The sequence below is a fragment of the Cnephaeus nilssonii genome (genome assembly GCF_951640355.1).
Source record: "Cnephaeus nilssonii genome assembly, chromosome: 11".
Classification (NCBI taxonomy): domain Eukaryota; kingdom Metazoa; phylum Chordata; class Mammalia; order Chiroptera; family Vespertilionidae; genus Cnephaeus; species Cnephaeus nilssonii.
Genome location: NC_137082.1, coordinates 34,012,482 through 34,034,175, shown reverse-complemented (window position 1 = coordinate 34,034,175; position 21,694 = coordinate 34,012,482). Strand labels below are relative to the sequence as shown.

Here is a 21,694-nt window from a genome sequence, read left to right as displayed (position 1 = left end):
TCCCGCCTCCCCCGGCCGCCCGCGGGGCGGCCCGCCCCCTCTGCACCTCCGGGCCCCGAGCTGCCTCCATCGCTCCTGCATCCCGGCCGGGGGGGAGGAGGAGGCGGAGCAGGAGGCGAGCCGGAGCCGCCGCCGCCAACGCCGCCGCCGCCCGAGCAGGACAGAGCGCGTTGCAGCCCCGTGCGTCCGGCCGCCGCCCGTGCCCATCAAGCAGCCGCGCCGGAGCCACACCGCGGGACAGCCCCGGCCGCGGCGCGCCCCGGCCCGGCCCGGCCCAGCCCAGCCCAGCCCAGCCCAGTCCCGGCACCGGGCGGCCAGGCGGCCGGCCCGCCCCCGAGGGCGCCGGGCGCGGCGAGAGGATGCCGAAGCCGACGCTACTGCTGCGCGGGGGCTGGGAGCGCGAGCGCAGTCCCGGGGACTCAGAGCTGGGCCGCCAGTTCCGGGACTGGTGCCTGCGCACCTACGGCGACTCGGCCAAAACCAAGACGGTGACACGCAGCAAATACCAGCGGATCACCGAGGTCCTGCAGGGCGGCGGCGGGACCGGCGCGGGCAGTGGCCCGGCGGCCGGCGAGAAAGGCAAGTTCCAGTTCTGGGTGCGCTCCAAGGGCTTCCGCCTGGGCAGCGGCCGGGAACCCAAGATGGGCCAAGTGGTGTATGTGCCGGTCAAGACGGGCTCGGTGAGTGCGCGCGCGGCGGCCGCGGGCCGGTCCCGCCGCGGGGCTCCGGGTGGGCGGGGGCGGGGTGTGGGTGTGGATGTGTGTCCGAACCTGTGTCCCTGAGGCTTTCCGTGGGTCTGGCCCGCCCGAGACGCACGCTTCCCTGCTCGCCCGCCCGCCCCGGCCCGCCCAGGCAGCGCTCCGGGTTCGGGTTGTCCCTGCCCCCCTCTGCGCCGCTGCCCGGCCCGTGGTCTTGCGGAGCGGGCCGTCCCGGGCTGCTCACCCCAGTGTGTTCCGTCCTCCTGTCCCCTCCCCCCGCCAGCAGGCGGCTTCTCCGAAGCCCGAACCCCCCCCCCCCCGCCCCACTGCCCGCCCCGGGGCTGCCTGTCCCGGGCGCCTCGCGCTCCCGCCCCCGGGCCGGCTGGGCGGTGTGTGTGTGCGTGTGCGTGTGCGTGTGTGTGTGTGTGGAGGGTGGTGCCGCGGGCGGGGGGCAGGGGCAGCCACGGGACGGGGAGTCCGCTCGCCTTCCCATTGCCCGGGGAGGGGGCTCGCCCGGGCGCTGTCTTCCCGACCCCACCCGGGGTTGGCCCGGGGAGGGGCAGCCTGAGCCGCAGCCTGGCGCAGGAGCAGCCTCCCGCGGGTGGGTGGGGCGCCCCCTCCGCCCCCCGGGCCCCTAGCTTTCCCCCTCCCTGGGACGGGGGCGGCCTGACCTATCCATCCCTTCCCCTCCCCCGTCCCCGGGGCAGCCCGGTCCGGGCGGGGTGGCGTGGGGGAGGGGGCGGGGAACCGCAGCCTCTGGGAGGGAGGGAGGCGGGCGGCCGGGCGGGGGCGTCCCCTCCGGCCCGGGGCGCCCTAGAGAGGGCGTGCGGCGCGGGCCCCGCGGCTCCCCCGCCGGGACCTCATTGTTCTGCAGCGGGTGGGGGCTTGGCGGGGGGGTCGGTTGCTCCCGGGGCGCTGCTGAGCTTTGAACTTTCCGTCGCGGAGACCCTCCGTTAGTGCGTTCAGCCCCCGGCCCTCCCGGGCCGGGCCGGCCTCCCTCCCTGCCCCCCTCACTCCCTCCTTGGCCTCGCCCGGCCCGAGTGAGCGAGCGGGGCCACCCCGCGCCGGCCTCCCTCCCTCGCTCGCTCTCCCGCTCCCCCCTCCGCGCTCCTCCCCCGTCCGGCCCGCCCGCCCGCCCCGCGCTCTGCCCGGTCCCCGGCCAGAGCGGGCTCTTCACACACAATTGATTCGGTCGTTACGAAAAGTGCACTTGTCCCCTCCCCCTCCCCCTCCCCCTCCTGCGGCCGCCCGGGCCCGGCCCGCGGGGTGAGGGGGCCGCGAGGGAGGGAGGCGGGAGCCAGGGAGCGGATCCGGAGGCGCCTCCCCCCGCGCCTAGGGGACGGGGCTGCAGGCCGCGGGGAGTGGGGAGCCGTGAGCGCGGAGGGCGGGCGGCCCATCTGCGAGGAGCGCTGATAATCGCGCTGCTGCCGCTGCGGCCGCCAGCAGCCCATCTGCGCCGCTGCCGCCTCGGGCCGGACCCAGAGCAGAGGGCCGGGCCGAGGGGCGCGCCACGGCCGATCCTCGAAGGGGAAGGCTGGGGCAGTGTCCCCTCTTCCTAGAGTCAGGGACCCCTTTGACCTAAATCAGTGCTCTCCCCGAACGCGGGGAGTCTGGGTCATGGCCCCCTCCCCGATCGAGTCAGAGATCCCTCCCCCAGCCTAAATCAGAGCTCACTTTCCCACAGGGGGAGCATGGCCATTGCCTCTCCCAGCCTAGGTTGGCCCTCCCCACCCTAACAGTTCTTACCCCTCCTCAGTGCTCCCCCACCTCGGCTAGTGTCCCCAGCCTAAGTGTGGGTTTTGGAGGTCAGTGACCCACCAGGTGGCTGGCTGGGTCTGTGCCCCCCACCCTGGGTCATTGCCCTGAGCCATCTAGGCTTCCCAAATCAGCTAGTGCCCCCCCCCCACACACACACACACATCAGGGTTATTCCTCACTAGGGAGCGGGGAGTCTTGGCCCAATCTCCTCCTTAGTCTGAGGCAGGAGCCCCCACTCCTGGAGTTGGGGGGCAGGTGACCCTCAGACTTGGCAGCTGGTTCATAGGTTCTCTGTGTGGGTTGACCTCTCCTCTAGAGAGTGGCCATCATGGGGCAGTCAGTCCCCTTAACCCCTTAGCCAGACAGCTGTCAAGGTGGAGCAAGAACACACTCGCCCATACAGGCCACATGCAGAAATTGGGTGCTAGGTCTGGGCCTGGGTTCTGCCAGCCCAGCCAGTCTTTTCATAACCTTCAAGAGGCCCACACTGACCCGCCCTGGCAGCACGGGCCTCAAAAGCCTCCGCCTGGCTTCCAGACCGATAAGAAGCCTTCCCCAAGGGACCACCTGCCCGGGAGGCAGAGAAGGGGACCTAGGCCTCCCTGCCCAGGCTGCCAGGAAGACGGCAAACACAACAGACATGCCGTCCTGTGACAGCCTGCCCCTCGAGCTCCCCATGCCCTCCTGCCTGGCCGGCTGGTCCCCAGAGAGCCTGTTAGTTACCTGCCACTCGCCCAGCCAACCGGAGCCAGACACAGGAGATGCCCCTAGCCTTGCCACCCCCATCTTCAAGCACCATCCTGGTGCTCAGTTATTATTTTTACATTTCTATTTTCCTTTTCACTGATCTAAGAGGAAAGAATCCTGCTGGGAATTCAGGGGCAACCATGGCCTCTTCCTGGGAGGGGTTGAATGGGACCTGCTTTGACAGGTACAAAGGACATCCCCCCCCTTCACTTGCCTACACACACACACACACACACACACACACACTCACACTCACTCTTAAAGTTACCGTTGTCTCTGGTGGCAGTTGGGAGAGATCCTGTAGTTTTGTCCTGGGTGGGTTTTATGAAGGTCATTGGGCCATAAACCTTTGTCCAAGGCATTTGTTTAGCACCCACAGGCCTTGTGGGGAATGCTGGGGCATTGGGGTGGGTTGGCCCCTGTGCCTGCTCATGGGGCACCCCGCTGGTGGGGGAGGTGGGCACAACTGAGGATATGATCAAGAAATCAGGCAGAACATTCTCAGGGAAAAGGGGGTGTAGTGTAGGAGTTGGATCATCCAGCAGCTGAACAAGGCTCCCCGGCATGGGCGAGGTCCCAAGGGTGGCCATAGTGTGTTGTCTCTTTCCCATGCCGCTGCCCCCTCCATGGGCCCCCTCTCCTCCTCCCACAGCCATATGCGGTGCTGTGGTTGGGCCCTTCCCTGAGTCCCGGCCAGCAGCGGGTCGATGATCTGACACCACTTGTCCTGTCCCATCTGGCCCTGAGCTTTTTCTGGGTGTGTGTGACAAAGGCTTAATCTGTCCGGACCGGCCGGGGGCTGAGAGGAGGGCAAGGGGAATTACACTCTGCCTGGGCCTCCTGCAGCTGGGGCCCCGTGGGGGGTGGGGCAGGGCGGGGGTCGAGCAGAAGCCTGGGCGTGGGGGGTGGGTGGAGAGGCAAGTTGGTCTTCAGTTTGCAGGTTGTCACAGGAAATAGAAGTAGGGGCGGAGGGCTGAGAGGAGGAGGGCGGAGTCCTCCGCGATGGGCAGGGGTGCTCAAGGGGATAAGATCTTTTTATGACAAGAGCCAGCCGGGCCTGCTGGCTGGGCAGAGCCTGGGTAGGATTTATTATTTCTTGTGTTTGGACTGCTCTGGCCTCCCTGGCCTGCCAAGCAGGGGAAGCAAACCCCTCAGAGGCAAGACCCTCTGATTCCGGTTCCAGTGTCGGCCACAAAATGAACCCACCCCTTTCCTTTTCCTCTGGTCTCTTAGGGTGGGACTGTCCCCAGGGCCTGCAAGGGCCACAGGTTATGTCTGGGGTGGGGCCCTGGGCCATCTGTCAACTCCGTGGACCAGAGAGCCCCAGGGCTGCTTGGAGAAAGATGTTCTCAGCCCAACTCTACCCTCTTCCAGATGGGAAAACTGAGGCCGAGAGAGAGGAAGTTTCTGCAGGTAGGGAGCCAGGACTGGAACACAGATCTCTGTGCTCCGCTGTGGCTTCTCTGTGGCCCATCACATGCCAGGATGCCTCCATTAGAGCCCCATTCCCTGAGGGGAAATGCCGGATTGCCAAACTCCACTCTCAACACTAGGCTCTTTTGAGCAGGACCCCAGGTGTTCTGCTGGCCAAATTGACTAATGGTGGTCTTTTCCCAGTTTGCAGACAACGTTCATTTAGTGGAGAGCATTTTCACAGTCTTCAGTCTTTCTCCCCAGAGCTTTTGTGTAAACCTTTGGCACCTGCGGCCGCTGGTCTGGGCGGGAAATGGCCTCTGACTTAGCACAGTGTAATATGTGCTGTGACCTTTGGCCGAATACCTTAGTATTTCTGCTTTTCTTCAAATTATCACCGCAGCGACCCTTTCTGAGTTACAACCCTGTGCCTGTCACTGTGCTGAGAGGCCAAGACACAGTGGCTTATTGAGTTCTCACAGCAGCCCAGGTCAGTGCTGCTATCATTGCCATTCTTCAGGCGAGTAAACTGAGGCTGAGGGAGGCTCAGAGCTTCCCTGAGGCCACTGCTGATGGGGGCAGGCCCTGAGCTCCGGTACTGCCCTCACACATGTGCCTTCTGACCCTGTCCGAGGTGTCTTGCAGCCTGACCCAGTTTGAAAACCTAGGTCCTTTATGACGGACTTGCAGTTCATTACCCCTGAATCTGAATTAGTTGAGAAGAATCCCTCTGATCAACATGTCCGTCATCTTAAGCTGGTGCTCGAGGCAGGATTGGCTCCGTGTGAGATGTCTGAGGGCTTTCCTGGGTTCACTAGGATGGGAATGGGGTAAGAAGGGAGGAGGCCTCTGCTGTCCTGGGTCCTGGGGGGACTTTGGGGAGAAAGAAGGTTGACAGTGGCATCTGGCAGGGCCCAATTTGGATTTCTCATGGCAGAAGTGGGCTGTTTTGTTAACTAAGCCTCAGTAATTCTGAATATGGTCTTGGGGCCTCTGGGGCTCTGTATTTTGGATCGTGTGTGATGCTGGAGGATCAGGTTCTGCCTTCCTGGGACCTCCCTTCTGGGTTCTGGGTCACTGTCTACTGGGGGGTGGAGACCACATGCGGCCAGACCTGGCGTGAACATCCCCTCCCTCGTGGCCCCCTATAGGCTGTCTGACTGTCCCCGGATGTCTGGGAGTCAGGAAGCCCATCTGGGACCCTAAAAATGCTTCTGGGGGGCCTGAGGGTTAGGGAGCCGATGGCTTGGGCTGCCCAGGGACAAAGTAGCATAGCCTCAGGCAAACCTGGGCTTCTCCAAGGCAGCTCTTACGGGGAGGTGGTGGGATTGAGTACTGTGCACGTGTGTGTGAACTCGTGGTAGAGCATGTGTGTGTGTACGTGGGCGCTGTGTGCATGTGTGTGTGCGGGCAGCAGTGTGACTCTGTGGGCGTGAGTGTGCATGTGCCTGTCCGTATGCAGGCTGGAGATGCTGTCTGCCTGGGGCAGTGTGTGTGTGTATGTGTGTGTACAGGTGGAGGGGAGACTGCATGCTCATGAATGTGTGTGATTGTGAGCGTCTGTGTTGGCAGATGTGCAAGCACCTGGGGTGTGGGCATTGGCAGACCATGAGTGTGACTGTGTGTGCATGCACACATGTTCAGGATCCTATTTAAAAAAAAAAAACCATCAGGCTGGCCGCACCATATTGACAGAGGTGTCCTTCATCATAACTCAGCCAGCCTGAGCTGCTGGCCTGGCCTCTGCTGCTCCTCGGGTCTCAGCAGCTGTGAAACCAAGTGTGAGGGAGGGAGTGGACATAGAGGTAGCACCATGTCCCTGTCCCCATGACAGTGGCCAAGGCGCCTCTCTGTTTCTGGCCTTCTTCCTCTGCCTCCTCTATGCCTTGCCCTATAGGACAGCAGAGGAAAGCTTATGACCTTTTGACATTGTGGCACTTAGCCCAAAGCCAGGCACCATGGCAGGTGGGAGAGAGGGCTCTGGGAGAGAGGGCTCTGAATTTGAAAAGGGGGGGCCAGGACCTATGGGATCCCAACTCAGCCACTTCCTTGCATGTAGACCTGAGTAAGTAGCCTGTTTGATCTCCAAGTCTCAGTTTCCTCACCTGGAAAACAGACTCCAAAGCCCCACTTCCAGGAGGCTCGGTAAACTGGAAAAGGCCCTGCTGTCATTTGAGGAGGACCCTCTGCTAACTTGTGTCGGAGCAGGTCCTGCCTCTGGACCCCAAAGCAGGAGAGGGAGCAGAAGGAAGCTGGGTGAGGGCCCAGGGAGGCAGGTGGCTTATTAGAACAAGGGCTCCTGAGTCTGCTTTCTGCCCCTGGCCCAGCCTGACAGAGAGAGGAGGTGAAGGCCTTGGGGTCTCAAGCCACAGGGCCCTGGTTTCAACTCCCAGCTCTGCTCTTTCGCCAATCTGACCTTAGTTTTTTTATCTGTAAAATGGAGCTGATAATCTTATCTCCTTCATAGGACTGGTGTGAAGATGAATGCATTAACCCAGTGGTCGGCAAACTCATTAGTCAACAGAGCCAAATATCAACAGTACAATGATTGAAATTTCTTTTGAGAGCCACATTTTTTAAACTTATACTTCTTCTAACGCCACTTCTTCAAAATAGACTCGCCCAGGCCGTGGTATTTTGTGGAAGAGCCACACTCAAGGGGCCAAAGAGCTGCATGTGGCTCGCGAGCCGCAGTTTGCCGACCACTGCATTAACCCATGTAGAGCCTGACGCATGTAGCAAGTCCTAGGAAATGTTAGCTGCGACGTGATTTCACTGAGCCTGACTTTTTCTCATCTGGAAAATGGGGATGGTGATTAAAGATATCACGGATATTAAATGGGACAGTGGAAATAAAGTACCTAGCAAAGTTCTTGGCGCGTTGTAGGTGGGCAGCAACTATTAGTTCACTAGAGATTGTGTCTTAGTTATTTCTCTATCTCCAGTGCCATTGGGGACCTGGTTAATGTTGTATTGAACTTCATAGAATACCAGTAAGTCTTGGTGAAGAACATATGTTTGGCATAGGCCCCCAGAGATGGGGATATGAAGACTCAGGGTCTCTCTCTGCCCTTGCTGAGCCTCAGTTTCTCTAGGTGATGCAGAGAAGTCTCCTGTGGTGCCTCCTGCCTCTGAATCCCTTCCTGATGTGGGGAAGCCAGACCCCAGAGGTCAGGGTGCTAGAGAGAAGAGAGTGAGGGCCTTACCAAGGTCTGTAGTCACTCACCAGGTAGAAAGGTAGAAGGGTGAGCCTACCACAGGCCTCTCATTCCCACTCCCATTCCCACTCCTACCCCCGTCCCTGCCTGGAAACTGAGTTCTGGACTCTGGGATCCTACAGGGAACACGGTGAGGCTGGGTTAATTATTTTTTCCTTGGGCAGGGGTCTGAGCACATCTCCCCTGTTCTTAAGCCCCTGCCATGTGCCAGGTTCTTTATTTCATTTACTCCCTCCTGGATTCTGTGAGGTATTTGAGAATCTGGCATCAAAGGCCAGGGCATCCCCCGAGTCCCACAGTAAACCGGTGGCAGGGCGTGGGTTCCATGGCTGTCTGACCCTCTATGCCCCTGGGGCGTGGAGGCAGGCTCACGGGTGCTTAAGCCCACCCCAGGCTCCTGATGCCCCTCATCCAAGGGCACTCTACAAGAGCTTCTCAGAGCTCCAGGCAGCCCTCCCACTGGCCCAGACGGAGCCTGGTGGAAGACAGATGCCACCTTTTCCCCTTAACCCTTCCCTTCTCATCGCAGCTGCAGCCTGGGCAGGCTGCCGGGGTTGGGAGGCAGGGCCTGTCTGCTCCCCACAAGGCCCAGTCCTCTGGGCCACCCTGGAACATGGGGTTTCTCAGCTGTAGATGGGGAAGCTAAGGCCAAGAGCGGAGAGAACAAGCTCCACAGAGCACCAGTGCAGGGTGTGTGCCCGTCTGGTTTCAGAACCCGGCGGGTCATTCATTCAATCGCTTGCTCACTTATTTTGCATCTTCCACTGGCCTCCCCATCTTCGCAACGCCATGCTTTCCTTGCTCAGCCATGCCTGGAGTCATTGTTACTTCTTTCTCCTCTGACGGCCCTCCCCATTCAAGCATTTGCAAATGCTGTTGGTTCCACCTTCTGCATACATCTCACATGTTACCTGCTCACCCCCGCCACTGCCACCAGCCTCGGCCAAGCCTGGAGATGCATCTGCCTCCCCACTAGGCTCCCTGTGCTCACCCTGGCACCCCTGCCCTGCCCTCTGGCTCACACAGCCGGAGGAACCTGCAAAAAACAAATCAGATTCTTTCCCTCCTCTACTCAGAGTCCTACACGGCTCCTGTCTCACTCAAAGCAAGAGCCAGTCTTTCCCAAAGCCTACAAGGCCCTGCATCGTCTGGCCCTGGCTGCCTGCGGCCCTCACCTCCTTCCCCTCTGCCCTTGCTCATTGAGGCTCAGCCACACTGGCCGCCTTGCTGTCTTAAACCACACACAGTTCTGCCCCAGAGCCCTTGCACTGGCAGCTCTCCCAGCCCGAACCCTCTTCCCCCAGATCTCTACGTGGCTGGCTCCCTCTCCTGTGGCTCAAATGTTACCTCCTCCCTGACCACCCCGTCAAGACCGTCTTAGGTCCCTTGGACCTTCTCCTCCTACTCCTTTCTAATTAATTTTTCTCTTTAACTCTTATCACCTCCTATCCTATTTATTTATACTAGTTTATATGTTTAGTGTATGTCTCTTCCCAAGGCTATGAGCTCTACCAGGGCAGACCTGTCTGTTTTCACTGCTGTAGCCCCAAGGCCCAGAATAGCCCCTGCCCCCCGGGGGCTCCCCACTGTGGGGTGGGGGATGGAAGGAAACAGCAAGGACAGCAGATGTCTCAGAGCCGACTCTGAGGACCACTCATTCCATCCTGCACTCAGAGGGCCTCAGGAGCCCCAGGCCCAGACCATCCTCCTGCCGAGGCTGTCCGGGGTGTCCTCAGGGAGGTGACATTTGAGCTGGACCTTGAGGCCAGAACAAACTTTTCAGCAAGAGCAGAACAGGGGAAGCTCATTCCATGGAGTGGGGCAGGTTCAGGCACGGTCAGCGCCCAGTGTGTGCGCTGGTGGCCCGGCCACCTTCCGGGAGAAGTCTGTTCCGCGGGACGTTTAACATGGGATAGAGGCCCTAGCCAGTTTGGCTCAGTGGATAGAGTGTCGGCCCAGGGACTGAAGGGTCCTGGGTTCGATTCTGGTCAAGGGCACATACCTCAGTTGCAGGCTCGATCCCCAGGCCTGGTCGGGGGCACAATCGGGAGGCCACCAATCGATGTGTCTCTCTCACATCGATGTTTCACCCTCTGTCTCTCCCCCTCTCTTCCACTTGCTCTAAAAAAAATCAGTGGAGAAATATCCTCAGGTGAGGGTTAAAACAACAAAATGGGATAGGGATGGGTAACGGGTCAAATAAGCTTGAGAAGGACGTGGAGTACAGAAGGGACCCTGGTTGAGGCCAGGTGGAAGAGAAGGAGTGCAAAGCCACTCAGGAGCTAGTGTGTCACCACCAAGGAGAGCAAGGAGTTATAGGAGGGTGTTTAATGGCGGGGAGATAAGGTCAGAAACGAGTTTTAGAAGGAACCCTCGAAGTGCTGTGGCAAGGAGATGTGTTCTGGAGCAGGAGGAGCGGGAGGCCGAGAAATAGGTGCAGAGAGAAGGCCAGGCCCAGAAGGTGGGGGCAGAGCTGGGGTCCAAATGCAGGTCTGTTGGCTTGCAACCCTCTGGCCTGCCCTCTGGTTGCTCTACCTGTCAGCGCCCCTGTTGCCTAGGCAGACCCCTCTCCGTGAAAATGACAATCCCCTGTTTAAGCATTGCACACCGTTCTTTGGCCTGGGTAACATGGGAGGTGGGGGGATAGGGAGGCTAGAGGATCATGTATGCTTGGGTGGGAAGAGGAATGTTTATGACACCAGAAATGTAGGAAGACGTGCAGATCTGGGGCTGAGGCACAGGGGCAGGGTCCAGTGGGCAGAATCCAAGAGCTGTCCTCCAGACTGGCCGTGGGTGGCATGGGAGGGCCTAGAGGAGACCTGGTGGTGACTCAGGCCTTGATGGGGGTAGCTTGGAAGTCATCATGTTCACGGGGCCCCCTTCCCAGCTTGGAACCTTTCCCGCCGCAGCTGGGACCCGATACGGGCTCCGGGGAGGCCTATGCTTGGGCAGATGACTCATCGTTTTCTCCGTATCCCTGGGCTGAAGAAATGTTCAAAGAAACATGGGGCTCTCCCTTTGCCAGGCCAGCCCCCGCCTGGATGCTGGTGGGTTGAGAAAAATGCACTCGGGCCTCGAGCTTTGTCTGCGTGCATCTCAAGGACGTATCTCCAAGAGCCCCTGGCTTACACACTCTTACATAGGCCTCAACCACCCTGGGAGGCCATTATGGCCCCATTATACAGGTTAGCAAACCAAGGCACCCAGCTAAGGAAACATTCGTGTTTCAGTGTCTTCATCTGAAAAATGGGTCTTATGATTATCCCTCCCCTACAGGGTTGTTGGGAAAACCAAAAGAGAGAATTATGTGAGGTGCTTAAACAGTGGGATTGTCATTTTCGTGGGGATGTGGAGAGGGGCCTGCCCAGGCAACAGGGGCTCTGGCAGGTAGAGCAACCCTAAGGGAGGCCAGAGGGTAACATGGCCAACAACAGATCCATATTTGAATCTCAGCTCTGCTGCCAGTTTCTGGTTCTGGGCAAATGGCTTCCCTGCTCGGATCCCCTGGCCTCTTCTGTAGAAGGGGGTGATAGCCCACACCCTGTGGGGTGGTTAGGAAGATGGCACAAAACCAAGCTGGCCAGGCAGGCCACGGAGTAGGGGCTGCTACTCCATCTCAGGGTCCCTTGGAGGACCACCCTCCCCACTGTGAAGATCTCCGAATTAGACATGTTAGTCTCTCGAGGGTGGTTAGGAGACCCTGTGTGGGTGAGAGGAGAGCCTGGGCCAAGGTGGGAGACGGGGAGGCAGCTCAGTGAGGTCAGGCCCGGAAGCTCTGTGGGGCTGGGGCCTCCCTGGGAGATCTGGAGGCTGGGACAGGAGCAGGCCAAGGGGCAAAGGGTTTTATGTTGAATGTGAGGCTCCTGCAAATCAGCATAGCAGTGGGCTGTGGCGGGGGGTGGGGGAGACAGAGGCTGGGTTCAGGCTCTGCCATTTACTGATGTGCAATCCTAGGCAAGTCTATTCTTCACTCTGAGCCTGTTTCGTCTTCTGTAAAATGGGGTTATAACCGCTGTGGCTTCTCCTCCTCCTCCTCCTCCTCCTCCTCCTCCTCCTCCTCCTCCTCCTCCTCCTTCTTCTCCCCCCCCCCCCCCTCTCTCTCTCTCTCTCTCTCTCTCTCCTATACACCTGTACCCAGGTGTGGACATAGTCAAGTCCTCAATAAAAGGTAGTTATCATTAGGATTAGGACTGTGATAAAATCAGTAACTCTACAATGTGTCCAAGGCCAATGTGGAGCAGTGCAGCTGAGTTGGGTTTTGGAGCTCAGACCAGTCCCAGGTTTGAACTGAGCTCCACGACTCAGAGCTGGATGATCTTGAAACAAGTTGTTGTTCCTCCCTGAGCCTCAGTTTCCTCCTCTGGTGAATGGAGTCAGTAGTATTTCCCATCACACAGGGTTGCTATGTGGATGTGAAGAGAGATTCCATGTCAGTTGCTCAGCACAGGACACAGGAGTGTTCTCTGCTTGTTCCTGTGCTGTGACCAGTGGCCTTAGTCCTAGGGATGCAGGATCTGCTCGGGACCAGGGGACCCTGGAGCAGAGCATTGCAGCAGGGGCCGTGGACAGAGGTAGAAGAGAATGAAGGAGGGCATGTGTTGAAAAACTGGAGGGAGGACTTCCAGGAGGAGGGCTGGTCAGCTGGATCTGCTCCGGAGGATTGACAGGCCCCCTCCCCCACGTCTGGATGAGAGAAAGCCTTGATGGAAGCCAGAGGGCAGAGGGAAGGCGCTGCGCCAAGGCAGGTAGGAAGGAGAGGCCAGAAGTCCTGCTGGTCCAGTCAGGGGAGGAGGGCGAAAGGAGAACTGGACTCCAGAGTCCAGGCTGCCCGTTATGGGACTACAAGTGGGCATGCTCCCTGGGGCAGGGAGCCCTGGGTTCAAATCCTGCCTCACCAACCAGCTGTGAAAAACTTTGGACACATCTCAACCTCTCTGAGCCTCCATTTCCACATCTGTAAAATGGGGATAGTAATATCAACTATCTTTTAGGGTTGTTGTGGGGATAATTTGAGATACATTAAGTACTCAGTCAAGGCCTGCTACCAAATAAAAACAATGATAGCATGACACAGCTAGCATTTGTCAAATGCTTACGAAGTGCCAAGCGCTCTGCTAAATACTTTATGCCCGTGACTCCATGTGACTGTTCAAACATTGTAATTATCATTATAGTCCTCGTTTTGCTGGTGAGGATGTTGAGGCTCGGAGAGGTTAAGTAACGTGCCTGAGGTCACAGAGCTGGTAAGAACCAGAGCAGGGACTTGAGCCCATGCAGCAGAGAAGTGTCGTGTCTCGGCTCCTTAAATCACCCAGTCTCTTGACAGCAAGGCTTAGATGCTGGGGTCCCTCGTGGTAATACATGGGCTTGGACAATGACTCTTCCCAGGATGGGGCGGCAGGCACGAGTCTGTGTGGCAGAGTGTGCTGACGGTAGGACATGCTGCTCAGGCACAAATAGGATCTGTTGGTGGGGTTGACCCTCAGGGGTTACCGAGGTATTCTTTGATTAAGGGAATGCCAGGGAGTGGCGTAGAGCCCCACAGCCAGCTAGCTGAGGTGTGTGTATGATGGGGGGTCGGGGGGGGGGGGTGTGTGCCCACCTACATGAGAGAAGGCTCAGCCTTACACCCAGGCTACAGCCAGCTGCTAGCAGTCCCAAAAGGAGATGGGTGGCCAGTGCCCACTCTGGGTGGCACTGATGGGGATCAGTGCAGGGAGAGGGTGCCATGGAAGCTGGGGAGGAGCGAGGGAGAGCACTTACAAAGAGGTGAGTCATGAAATGGGAAAGGAGGGGTTAGGGCCTCCCAAGACGGGGCCAGTGGCTCTGTGGACAAAGGAGCACGAGAGGTTTGTTTTCAAGGTAACGCGCAGGAATTAAAGCCACAACCACCACAAAAGAGCAGCCCCAAGGGGGTAAGAAGTGCCCAGACCACCCTACTCCCCTCCAACCAATTTCTGAGCCAGAGGGGTTCAGTCCTACATGGCCCTAGGGATAGGCTGCCTGGGTTTGAATCCTGAATCCTCTATATACTTGCTGTGCAACTCATTCAACTTACTCAACCTCTCTGTGCCCCAGTTTTTGCATTTAGAAAGTGGGGGCGATGGTAGGACCTGCTTCTCTGGATTGTTGTGTCTCTGGATTGTTGAGAATCAGCTTCTGAAGCCTGGCAGAGGGCAGGGCCCTTGGCTGAGTGCTCTGTGAGCACTGGCCGTTGTTATTGTTGTTACTATTGTTACTGTGATTCCTATTGTGCACTGCCCAGCTCCCCTTTCGGGGCTGAAGCTCGTTTTTGTGGCTTCTGCCCTTTTAAGCAGAGGCAGAGGTGAGAGGTCAGCCCGAGGTCAGCCCCGTGGCCTTGGATCTTGGGACAGGCCTCCGGTGTGGAGGGGTTTTCTATCATTGGCTGGGCCCCAGGAATTAGTCACTGCCTGGTCCAGACGCATGATGTGGGGACTCAGTATGCTGCCTCTGTGCTGCGGCCGTGGGCTGGTGGTGGGGAGAGGAGGCGCGAGGGGCTGTGGAGCGGGCTGTTGCCTAGGCCCCAGAACTCGGGGTTTTAAGGCCCTCCTCTGCCCCTTCTCAGCTTCAGCTCTTGAAAAAGTTCCCAGCTCTTTGCCGTGGTGTCCTCACCAGCACGGTGGCACCAGGCTGTGGTGAGGAGCCAAGGCAACCTCAGATGTGAGGGAGCGCTGGGGGTGCCCTACCAGGAGCCCACCTGCAAGCCCCCTGCCCTCAGGGAGTCACCATTGAGGTGATGGTGTTATTGATAAGACTCCAGGGTGGGAGGTGTTGGAGTGTAGCTGAGAAGAGTCCCGTCCTGGGTCTACATCTTGGCTGTGCCGCTTAGTAGCTGAGTGAACTTGGGGACATTAACTAACCTCTCTGGGCCTCAGTTTCCTCCTCTGTAAATTGGGCATAACAATAGAACCTGCCATGCAGGGTTGTTGGACACAGGTAAGAGCCTGGGGCCTGGCTCGTGGTAAGACTCTGATTGGCAGCAGTTGCAATTATTTTAAGGAACTCCGACGAACATGGGAAGTCACCAGCAAACAATGCCAGGCTTCAGACCATCCCTTCATTCACCGATTCGTTCAGCAAACTTTTACTGGCACCCGCTATGTACCAGGCCCTGCTCATTCATTTCACAAAGATTTAATGAGCACCTGCTATGTGGCAGGAGTGGTGAATAGGACAGATTTGATCTCTGCCCTCCCAGAGGTGGGAGTCCCAGGTACCCCGACTGTTTGGTGGTCGGGGCAGGCTAGGGCCTGGCATGCCAACCAGCTAGTTGGCTCAGGCAGCTGGGCCCCTATCCAGTTGTGCCAAGGGGGCCGCTTCTGCCCGGGGCCCCTACCCCAGCTCTGTTGCCCCCAGGTCCAGCTCCTCTGAGTCCCTTTCCCAGGGTGTGGGGAGTGCAGGGCCTTTTCATCAGTCCCCTCCCACTCCAGTTCTTGTCGCCTCCTCTCCAGCAATAGCACTCGTCCTTCCTCCTGCTTTCCTCCCTTTTCACGCAGCTGCCTAAGTGCTGTGTTCAAATGGAAACCCGACCACATTCCTTCTCTGCTCAGGACCTTCCTGTGGGTCCCCATCACCCTCTGAGAAGAAGCCACCCGGGCCCATGAGGCCCAGCTCTGGCCCCGTCTCCACCTCCCAGGCTCCTGCTCACTGCCCGTAGGCCACTGGTCTCCAGGCTGTTCCCTCAGCCCTCACTGGGCCCTGGTGAGATGTCACCTCCTCAGTGAGGCCTCCCCGGATTGCCTTTTCAAAAGGCCTTTGTCCCCCATCATTCTTCATCCCTTTACTCTAACTTCAGAACCCTGACCAACCTCTGACAGACACTGATTTTGTGTGTGTTCCTCTTGGGCTCCATGGGAACAGGGATATTTGCCATCTTGCTCATGGCTGTGTTCCCAGCACCTGGTGCATAGTAGGCAGTCAGTAAATATTTGTTCAATGAATGCCTCAAGCCTTTTCATATTTGTGCTGCAGTTTCCTCCCCTGAAAAATGGAGGACCAGGCCTGTTATGGGGCCCACATGCGGACTAGAGTGATGGCCAGGACGCATTGGGGGCTGTCTGACCTGCCCAGCAAGCAGGCCCCTGCAGTCCAAGGGCTGAGAGAGCCCAAAGGAGGCCGGCAGGTCAGCAGGTGGTTACAAAGGCCCCTCGCAGACACATTTGGATTTATTCCTCGCTAGAAGGGAAGCCCAGGCAGGGCCCCCACACCTGTGGGAAGAGGGGAAGAGAAGCTGGCTGGAAGGGAGCCCTGGGGCTGGGGAGATAGGGCTATGTGGTCCCTTAATGGAGCCCCAGAAAGCCAGATCTCCGGCAGTGAGAGCTACTGCAGAGCAGGGGGACACGGGTGTGGGTGTTGAGGGAGCTGAGTCTGGTCCATTGTGTGCAGAGCACCCTGTTCCCCTCCAACTAGTTCCTGAGCCAGAGGGGTTCATCCTACATGGCTCTAGGGTTTCCAGGCTGCTCCCCCAGCCCTCCCTGGGCCCTGGTGAAATGTCACCTCCATGTAGGACTGAACCCCTCGGGCTCAGGAACTAGTTGGAGGGGAACAGGGAGTCTGAGGCCCAGGGAGGCTCTGGGTTCTAGGGGACAACAGCTCCAATGGGAGCAGAAGCTAGAGAAATGAGGTGGAGCGGGCTGGGGGTCTGAAGGAATAGATCTACCAGGCTCTTCCAGTTTCCTCCTATCGGCTCCTTTGTTCTCCAGAAAAGCCTCTTCATCATTCATTCATTCACTCATTTATTCATTCAACAACTTGGAGGAGCCTCCTGGGGTGCAGTGGTGAGCTCCACAGATGTAGGGAATGCAGGTCCTTTTCCATCATTCAGAGCCGAGCTCGGGATGCATCGTGGGGGACAGATGCTGCCGGTAACGGTGGTGATGGTGGTGGTGGTGATGGTGATTACGGTAGTGAAGGTGATGATGGTATTTATGGCAGTGGTGGTGACAAGGATGGTCATTGTGATGGTGATGAGCGTTATGGTGGCGGTAATGGTGATGATGATGGTGGTGTGTCAGTTCACATTTATTGAGTGCTCACTAGGTGCTGGGCCTGCTCTGAGTGCTTCCTATGTTTGCACAATGGGCTCCTGCCACAACCTGTGAACCACGGAGGTCTTAAGCAACTTGCCCGAGGCCCCCTGTGAGCAAAGGGCGGCGCCGGACGTGAGCCCAGGCATGCTGACTGACCGGCAGCTGCTCCCAGCTATGGCCACCTGCCCCTTCAGCTGTAGCCCCCGCCCTAAGGTCTCTTCCTTGCCTCCTGGACCCAGCACAGGCCCGTGCAGGGGCAAGTGCACGTGCAGAGCCTGACTTGCCTGAGCGGGGTTTGAGGTCTGGCATTGCCCCAGCAAGCTTGCGAGACGGGTGCCCTCCCTCCTCTGCCCTCAGCACCTCGTCTGTGACGGAAGAACGGTCCTCCAGGGAGGCCGCCAGCAAGGCAGGGAACCATCACCCACACGGTGGCAGTTGGTGTTTCCAGGGGGGGAGCCCATTTTCTAAATCAGGAGGCAAGAGAGAAAAGAAGGTTCTGTTCTGAGCCCTGCCTCTGGAATCTGGGATGGGAATGGGGCAGGGTCCCCTAGATGGGCATACTGGACGCACACACCCTTGCTGCTTCCCTTACACAGGCCTGGGGAAGGGGCTATTCTCCCACCCACTGCCGACTCCCGTGCCTCTGGGGACCGGAGGGAGGCAGGATCCAGGCACTTGCACCCCGAGTTCTAGGAAACCCAAGCATATCCCGTGCCAGTGAAGGGAGGGAACAGGAGATAGGGGTTGGGAGCAGAAGGCCTGAACATAAATGTTCCTTTTGGGCTCCCTGTGTGCCTGGGGCCCCCCACTTTCCCTCTATGGGCTTCAGTATTACTCAGTTTTAAGATACAGGGGTGGGCAAAACTAGGTTTACAGTTGTGAGTACAAAACACAGAGTTTATTCTTGTATTATTACTTATTTGTTCATTTTTAGTTAATCCTCACATTATATCCTCGCATGGGATTCTCTTTTCCAAGCCCCCATGGGTTTTTAGACGGTGATGATGGTATTTATGGCAGTGGTGGTGACAATGGTTTTTAGACCCCTGGGGGCTTGGAAAAGAGAATACCATGCGAGGATAGTTTCCCATCGATTTTTAGAGAGAGTGGAAGGGAAAGGGAAAGACAGAGAGAAACATCGATGTGAGAGAGACACATCGATTGGTTGCCCCCTGCCCGCACCCTGACCAGGGCCGGGGAACCTGCAACCAAGGTATGTGCCCATGACCGGAATCGAACCCGGGACCCTACAGTCCGCGGGCTGACGCTCTATCCACTGAGCCACACCGGCTAGGGAGTATTATTTTTTATTGATTATGTGTTATTTATTTGCACGACAACTGTAAACCTACCTTTGCCCACCCCTGTATTGTCGAGGTGGCTGCTCTGTGGAGACACAAAGGAACCTCTGCCCTCGGAGAGCGGTCAGTCTAACGAGGGCGGGCACTACGTAACAACCAAGGAAAGCACCCAGCTGGTCAGATGCTGCGGAGAAAAACCAAGCAGAGTGAGAGGATAGAAGGTGCTGGGATGGGATGTGCTGGAATTTTCAACAGGGCATCGGAGAGGGCCTCATTGAGAAGGTGACGTTGTAAACAAAGCCCTGAAGGAGGTACAGGAGCAAGTTATGCAGGTACTTGGTGGAAAAGCATTCCAGGCAGAAGGAACAGTAGGTGTAAAGACCCTGAGGCAGGAGTGTGTCTCATTGGGTTTGAGGAGCAGCAAGGAGACCAGTATCCCCACCCCCTATATTTGGAAATCAAAAGACCACATTTTACCGCTGGAGACCTTACACCCCAGAACAAAATTCTTTCTGAGCCCTCAGAGCCCACCCCAGTGGGAGCTGATGATGCCAGCCTCCTGGCTGGGGCTGGGGCTGGGGCTGGGGCAGGGGACTTACTGCCTGCTTCTTCAGCCAGAGGGTGGGTTTTTAGACCCACGGGGGCTTGGAAAAGAGAATACAATCCTGACTGCTCACTCCAGGTGGCTGACAACTCTGGGCTCTAATCCTGGGTCCAACCACTGTCCGGCTATGTGGCCTTATGCAGATCATTCCCGAGCCTCCGTGTCCTCATCTACAGAATGGGAATGCAATGCCTGTAGGTCAGGTTGTGGTGAGACTTGTGGAAAACACACCAGGAAATGTGTGTAAGTGCCCAGCCTGGTGCCTGCCTGTAGGAGGTGCTCAGTAAATGTTTAAAATTGGAACCCAACATTTGTGTGGCTTTGAATTATTTTCATAACTGTTGGGAAATTATCACTTGAGTCTTCTAAGAACTCCAGGAGGAAGAGAGATAAGAAAATAATAGCCTGATTTACAGAATGTAAACTGAGGCCTGGAGAAGATGAGTGATTTGCCCAAGGTCACAGTGAGGCAGGGCCAGTGGAGGGCTAAGATGTGGGTGTCCTGGCTCAGGGAACCCCGGGGATCCGGGGGAGTGGAGATGGTCCAGAGCCTGCCCTCCCTCACAGGCGCTCGCGTACACACGTGCACATGGCACCACGCAGTAAGAGCGGCTTTCAGATTTGTGGTTCCCAAGCAGGTTTTGTAAGGCATGGCTTGATGGGTCGGGAGGTCTGTTGTAAGGATGTTGAAAAGCTCAGAGGGTGGGGGAGCTCCGGCCACAGGCAGCGTCTGGGGCAGGTCCCTGAGAAGAGGAAGAGGTCTGGGCTCATGTGATTGTCCACCCGGCCTGTTTGTCCATCCAGTGTCTGGCCTTGCGGGGCAGGTCAGTCTGGGTCCACAGACTGGTCTCCCAGCACCTGGCTCCTAGAGCCTTGTTGTCCAGATGACCGTCCCAATTAGCCTGGGAGCCTCGGGCAGCCTGGGGGTGAGGGGCATTGCAAAAGAGGAAGCTGAGCTTCAGACAGGGGCATGCCCAGCTGACGAGGGGGAGCCAGGATTGGGGCCCAGGTCTGCCAGACCTAGTCCCAGCACTGGCCATTCCTCCCCCGGAGCTAGACGTAACTCAGCCAGGTGCTGGCAGGCGGGCTTTGTGCAGGAGGACCCCTTCCTCCCGGGGCCCACCTTCCTGGCCTCTATCTGGCCTCTTCACCCTTGACAGAAGGCCCTGCCCACCGGTGCCTGCTCCTTGGTTGCTGCAGCCTGAACCTTCGTCTCATGGGGCTCGGGGCCACGGGTCTGGCCCTGCCCTGCACCAGCCTGCTGTGGGCACTCAGCTGGCCATCTGACCCCTTGGATTGACAGGTCAGTGAGCCCAGCCTTATTCAGTGCCTTTAACACCCTCGACGGCCTTTCCCCAGTGTCCACATGACTCAGGGACTTCTAGGCCCATTTTCTAGATGAAGAAACTGAGGCATAAAGAGGAAAGGTTATGTGCTGAAGCACACAGGACACGAGAGCAGAGCTGGATTCCAAAGCCCATGCTTTTTCTATTCTAGCCCCCTGCCCTCAGTTCCTTCCGCTGCAATACAGGAGAATGGAGCTCAGTTTAGAGCACAATGGAAACAGCACAAACTGGAGTGGCTGAACTCAGATCCTAGCTCCTTCACTTCCCAGCTGGGTAGCCTTGGTCGTCACATCTCCCCGGGCCTCAGTTTTCTGACCTGTAAATGGGGCTCAGAGCAATATCACCCCATGAGCTGCTGTGAGATTCAGTGAGCAGCAGTACAGAGCGCCCAGAAAACGATGGAACACTTACGTGGTCCTTAGTGTTTGAAGTCGCTGAGGTTCCTGTTTACCCTTCCCTGTGTGTTTGAGAGGGTGGCAGGGGACATGCATGCTCCTGTGTCCTTCTGCTCTTCCTAGGGGTGGCCCGGTGACTCAGACCGAATGGGGACTGTGTGGATGTGTCCTGTGGACAGACAGCCGTCTAGGGCGCCTGGCGCGGTGGGCGGTGAGAGGCAGATAGCTCCGTGATGGGGACATGAGGCTGCACCGGGCAGCAAAGGGCGCCTTTGTCCCCTTTGTCTTCTCTCGTGCAAATTAGCAATTACCTTTTCTGCTCCTGCAAGCTCGGCCTTTCCTGGGAGAATTATTCCAAAGCAGCCACTGAGCAAGCAGAGCCGCCTGGCTAATTAGCGGGTGGCCACCGGGGACAGGCTCAGGGCCTGGTGGCCAGAATTGGGGCTACAGCTGCCGGCCGCTGGTGCCAGCGCAGCTGGGAGACGAGGCGGGGTCTTGGGCTCCAGGACATTGTGGCCTTTCAGCCATGGGGTTCAGATCCTCGCCATGTCACTTGGGTAAGTCGCGTTGTCTCCCTGGGCTACAGTTTCCTCATCTTTAACTTCAAGATTGTGTGGGTCTGGAGCCCGGCCCCTAAATGGTGTCCATTATCAACAGGTAGTGTTACTACCACTATTGCCATCACCACTGCCGCTGCCTGTGCTGGCGCAGGTGGGCGAGCACAAGAAATGCAAGCCCAGTGACCACCCTGGGCCTGTGGTGCCACCTCACCATCACAGGCAGCAGAAGCCCAGCGAGGCCCCTCGCCCTTAGGCAAGAGAGAGGCTTAATTTCTCTAAGTCCAGTCTTCCTTTTGCTCCTCTCAGGATGGAATAATCCAGGTTTTGTGTAGTTATGTGCCTAGAATGGGGCCTGACCTGGAGCGAGTGCTAATGAAGGTGGTGCCCCTGCTCCCCGCCTTCTCCCCGCTCCTGCTGCCCCCTCTCTGTCCTCCATCCTTCCCCAGGCCTCAGGAGCACACAAGAGGGAGGCAGCAGCAACTCCTGCAGGAGAAACAGATTGAAGGGCTCCCTTGGCTTGGGGTGGTCAGGAAAAGGTTCCAGAGGAGCGAGGGTCTGAACTAGACTCAGCAGGACCTGGGGGGTAGGGGTGAGGCGGCTGCTG

General features: G+C 58.0%; 1 protein-coding gene across 1 annotated transcript in view; it reads left to right on the top strand.

Annotated features, from left to right (window-relative positions):
- Positions 1-302: 302 nt before the first annotated feature.
- The window catches only part of NOL4L (nucleolar protein 4 like), a 131,461-nt gene continuing 110,069 nt past the window's right edge, over positions 303-21,694 (top strand). Inside the window, exon 1 of the mRNA XM_079784917.1 lies at positions 303-680. Within this exon, the coding sequence (XP_079641043.1) occupies positions 360-680 (321 nt within the window). The 5' untranslated portion in view covers positions 303-359. The remainder of the gene's footprint in view (positions 681-21,694) is intronic.